At 41.0% G+C, this 5,296-nt stretch overlaps 1 protein-coding gene and 1 pseudogene across 1 annotated transcript in view; one reads left to right on the top strand and one right to left on the bottom strand.

Moving 5' to 3' along the window:
• Nucleotides 1–353: 353 nt before the first annotated feature.
• Nucleotides 354–2,455, bottom strand: LOC103746366 (annotated as a pseudogene).
• Nucleotides 2,456–2,739: 284 nt separating this feature from the next.
• The window catches only part of LOC103746364 (dimethylaniline monooxygenase [N-oxide-forming] 3), a gene marked incomplete at its 5' end in the record, with an annotated part of 15,009 nt that continues 12,452 nt past the window's right edge, over nucleotides 2,740–5,296 (top strand). The window contains 2 exon segments of the mRNA XM_008848526.3: nucleotides 2,740–2,902; nucleotides 4,056–4,198. Coding sequence (XP_008846748.1) covers nucleotides 2,740–2,902; nucleotides 4,056–4,198 — 306 coding nt within the window.

The following is a 5,296-nucleotide window of genomic DNA, read 5'->3' as shown; positions in this document are numbered from 1 at the left end:
AGGACCAGAAGCGGTGCTCCTGGAGCCCAAGAAGAGGGACTGAGTTGCTCCCAAGAGGCCTGAGGATAGTAGTCGACAAGCACTCTTGTACTGCGGCTCAGAGCCCACCAGGTCAGATGCTCCCACAGCCTGCCTATAGTCCCTGTTAACTCTCGCCCATGCATCTTGGGCCATAGTCTCTCTCAGGTCTGTAAATGTCCCCTCGATCCATGTGGGTGAGGCACCAGGGCCATCTCTCTCTCCACACCCACTGCCACATGTGTTCCTCCTGGCTCCTGGCTTCCATTCCAAGATGGCTCACAGCAGCCCCCCAGTAGTCCCTCCTCCATGGTAGGCACCGCCCCTTGGAAGAACTAATCACCTGGGGGACAATCTTGTACCTCCTGTAACAACTTTGTTTTGATAGAAAGATCACTCTCTGTGTTTTTTAGTACAGCTTCTATTCTCATTTCATTTTCCTTTTCTATAAACACAATTTCAACTTCTTCAAATCGTGGTGCCAAACACACCTCTTGTAAATTATGATGTGCTACTTCCTGAACGTGAGCCTTTAAAGATTGATTTTCTTCTTGAAGATCCTGTATCCATTTCTCTGTATTGGTTAGGTCTTTCTCCTTGTCTTCTAAAACAGCCTTCAAGGTATTCTTCTGTTCTTTTCCTTTTAATAACTTCTGAAGCTCTTGAACTTGGGAAGTGACATAACTTGAGCCTTTTCATGCTGGGCATTTCCTATTTCTTCTTTCAGAATCTCTGTTTCCTATTTCAAAGTCTGAACAGTTTTCTCCTTATTAGGAACTTTGAGAAGCTCAGCTTCTAGAAGCTCTTCCATAGACTTGATCTTTCCATCTTTCTCATGGATCACTCTCCTAAGTTCTTCAATTAGAGATACAAAAGAAACCTGGTCACTTTGCTTGGCCTTCTTTTGACAGGGATTTGTTTTCTGTTCTTAAGGCATTCAGTTCCTCCTCTTCAGTGGCCACCTGAATAAGTCCAGTTTCAAGTAATTCTTCTACAGTCTTTAATTTTTCATCTTTTTCTCGAATATATTTTCCATTTGTTCCATAACATCTTTATTAGGCTGTTCAGAAACAAGAGTCTGTAGCTTCCGAACTTCTAATTTTAATGCTTTATTTTGGTCATTCAGAATCTTAAATTCTTCCATTTTGTTTGAAATTTCATGCTGTAGCTGCTTTTCTGGCAATCTTATTTTATCATCCTTAACATGAATCCTTTTTTTTTCCATTTCATGTGCTGCAGCAGCCTGTTTATTAGCCAGGGCCTGTAACTTCTGCAGTTCGGCTTTTAATAAGAAATTCATATTCTGTATAACCTTAAGTTCTTCCTCTTGGCAAGTGATCATGTTCATTGGCTAAGGAATCTTCAGTCCGTTTTATCCGCTTGTCCTTTTCTGCAATCACTTTATGTAATTCTTCTACTAGAAATGAAGCAGTCTGGGCTGCCATCTGGGAATGGAATTGTTGAATCTGAGCTTTCAAAGGTTAATTTTGCTCTGAAATATCCAGAACTTGCATTTGTAGAGACTCTTCTTTGTCCACCTTTTTTCGCTCAGATTTCATTAACTACATTAGCCTTTGCTCCAACTGCTGTTTTGATACCAAGGTATCTGTAAGTTTACTATGCAGACTCTTACTTCATTTTCTTTGGCCTCAAATTTACTCTGTAAATCTTGCTGCGCTGCCTCGTGCTCTGCAGTTCTCTTCCTGATGTAGCTCTGAACTTCTTCCCACCTCCTCTCAGCTTCTTGTAATCGAACCTTCGACTGGGTGACGGCTTGCTCAGCACTCTTCTTCTGGACTTCCTCTTGCTGTAGCTCGCCTGTCTTCTCACTCAGCTCACTCACCAACCTTCCACAATCCTGGCGCAGTTTATTTAGTTCTGCAGACTGCTTGCTTTCCAGTTGGTTTGTGGTGTTGCTGACAGCATCTCTCAATATTTCATTTTCCTGCTTCAAGTGAGCTATCTCTACTTCCATTTGTTCTCGAACTTGAAACTTCCTCTGCATCTGCTGGGTCTCTTGGTAACCGATATGCATTCTGTTTTGAAATACGTTGTTTTCCTTTTCTAATGTTCTGATCCGATCTTTCATTCTTGCTGTAACTACACTGCTTCTTTCTTTCTCTGTCATCATTTCCTGAGTTGACTGCTTACAGCAATCCTTTGTGGCAGCAGCATCTTCCTTCAGAGCGGTAAGCAACCTGTCCTTCTCCTGAAGCTGATGCAGAAGTGCAGTCAATTCTCCTTTACTTGAGTTCTTGAAAGCATCCTGTATCACACCAGACTTCTCCTTCAGCAGGTCTGCAGCATAAAGAACCTCGTCTTCGGAAAACATCATAGTCTTCAAGGACAGAAGAAAATCTTTAAATTTCACTTCAGCATTTTCTTTGTCAGTTTTAATCTTCAGTTTATTAACTCCAGATCTCTGGATCCCTTCTATATGTCAGGTTCAGGAGATGGCTGTTACAGTAAAAAAAAAAAAAAACATTGGCTACCAGATTACTCCTATGTGGTGTGCACCTTTTAAACTATGACTGGTTTCCAAAAGGAATTGCGATTGTACCGCAGAAAACAATGGACATGCCCAAGAAGCTATGCATATGTATACACATGTGTACTTATATGTACATATGTAATGTAATGTTCTTACTAATGAATTGTTTTTCTTAAGAAGAATCTACCTCTTAGCATAGTAAGAAGGCTTTCTCTCTACATTCTTCCTAGACACTTGTATCCAGTGTAAATAAACGTCCTGATTTCTCAACTACTGGCCAATGGGAAATTATCACTGAAAAAGGTGGTCAAAAAGAATCAGCTGTCTTCGATGCTGTAATGATTTGTTCTGGGCATCATGTATACCCCCATCTACCAAAAGAGTCCTTTCCAGGTAAGGCTGAAATTTAGGAAGCCATGTACACTCTATCAAGAATAAATATATTTGTGATGTCTATGTTAGTCTGTTTCCTGATGCTCTAAACACAATACCTGAAGATTAATTCATTGTAAAGATGTATCTTAGTTTGTTCCCTTCTGCTTTGATAAAACATCAACCAAAATCAGCTTGGGGAGGAAAGGGTTTATTTGGCTGACAGATTATCATCGTGAGCAGGAGCTCAGGGAAGGAAGCAGAGACCATGGAGGAATGCCGCTTACGGGCTTGCCTCCCCTAGCTTTCTCAGCTACTTTTCTTATACAGCCCAGGCCCACCTGCCTAGGGATGGCACTGTCCACAGTCAACTGGATCCTTCTATAAGAATTAACAATCAAGAAAATGTGCCCACAGAAATGCTCACAGGCCAATCTGAGGTAGGAAACTCTTCAGCTGAAGTTCCCTCTTCCCAGGTGACTCTAGGTTTGTGGCAAGATGATGGTTAAAACGAATTATGACAAGAGGTTTACTTGACTCATGATTTTATGGACTAGAAAGTTTAAACAGTCTGGTGCTAACATTCTAACAAGGACTTTGTAGGAAACTCTTCAGCTGAAGTTCCCTCTTCCCAGGTGACTCTAGGTTTGTGGCAAGATGATGGTTGAAACTAACTATAACAAGAGGTTTACTTTGACTCGTGATTTTATGGACTAGAAAGTTTAAACAGTCTGGTGCTAACGTTCTAACAAGGACTTCCTTGTTGTATCACGGCATGGTGGAGAAGTGGAAAGAGAGAACCGGCTATGTGGATAAGGGGAAGATTGCGTGGCAAGAAGTGCAACTGGGGGTGCAGCCAGGCTTGATCTTTTTATAGTAACCTGATCTCATGTAACTAAACTCACTCCACCATCCCTTCCAAAGGTGATGCCCTCAATGACCACCCAGTTGTTTCCACCTCTTAAAGGTATATCTTTACACCTCAGTACCACTACACTAGGGACAAAGCTACTAGCACCTGAACCTCTGGGAGACATACTAAAGCCATGCCAAAACCAATTCAATGTCTTTTTTTCACAAAAGTGCAGATAGGTGAATTAAAATACCATTCTGTGACATATATTTGGAATATTAAGATCAAATTGGTTCATACATTTTTTCCACTTTTACTCAGGAATAACATGTTTCAAAGGCAAATGCTTCCACAGCAGGGATTATAAGGAACCAGGAATGTGGAAGGGGAAGCGAGTCCTGGTGATCGGCCTGGGAAACTCGGGCTGTGACATTGCTGCGGAGCTCAGCCACGTAGCCCAACAGGTACTACACCCCACATACTTGATTGATGAACTTAAAGGAACAGAACCATTTATTATCATGTGAAATGTATGATATAAAATGGGGTAATAGGGTAACATGTGAAAACTAAGTGGTATTTCATATACCTCAGCTTTCTAGGTAACAAGCAAGATATGAAACAGATTAGTAGCTATCAACAGTGATGTTGTCCCTCAACAATCTTATTGACACATTTGACCCCTCACCTAATAAATCGAACGTTGGAACAAACAGTATTTTTATAAGAAGAAACATAAATGTTTTAAAGATCAAAGTTCATATAATATAAGCAAAGCTTGGCTAGAGAGATGGCTCTGTGGTTAAGAGCACTGGTTGCTCTTGCTGAGGACCCAGGTTGAATTCCCAGCACCCATACGGCAGCTAAAATCATTCAGAACTCCAGCTCCACAGGTCCAATGAACTCTTCTTTTCCCTACCTGCACTTGCTCCACATGGGTGCACTTACACAGATGCAGGCATAACACTCATATGCATAAAATAAAAATATAAATAAATAAAAATTTTTAAATGAAACTTATTTGGAGATGAGGTTGATACAGAGTTAAAACATTTAAATCTGACTCAATAAATATAGACATATAGCCACATATTCACTGATCCATGCACCTGTTTATTCTGTGGTTATTTCTTGTACCAGGTGCTGACACAAGTGTCAGAAAAAGAACATTGAACAGAACAAACATAACCCCAGCCCTTGAAATCAAAGTCTGGGATAGATACCAAATGAGTAAATTTAAACTCACGTGCACATTTTGACTGAAAAATGCTGGCGAGAGAAAACAGAGCATGAGATCAGTGTGATCAATAGAGGTGGCTTCTTCACGTTGGAAAGTGGAAAGACCCTTTTGAGATGATGTCATACAAGCAGAGAAAGAGCCAGAGCCAGAAGTTGGCAAAGGCATAGTATCAAAAGAGGTCTCTAGGCAAAGGGTCTTGAAGCAAGAAGCTTAGTATCTCAAGAAACTGAGAGAAGACTGTATCTCAGTGGGCTCTGGAAAAGTGATGTGAAGAGAAGTTGGAGGAGGTGATGTAGGGCCTTTTAGGGTACGAGCTTGAACA

This window comes from Nannospalax galili, unplaced genomic scaffold (genome assembly GCF_000622305.1).
Source record: "Nannospalax galili isolate Female #2095 unplaced genomic scaffold, S.galili_v1.0 scaffold624, whole genome shotgun sequence".
Lineage (NCBI taxonomy): Eukaryota > Metazoa > Chordata > Mammalia > Rodentia > Spalacidae > Nannospalax > Nannospalax galili.
Note: the sequence above shows the minus strand (reverse complement) of the source record. Positions and strands in the feature narration are given on the sequence as shown.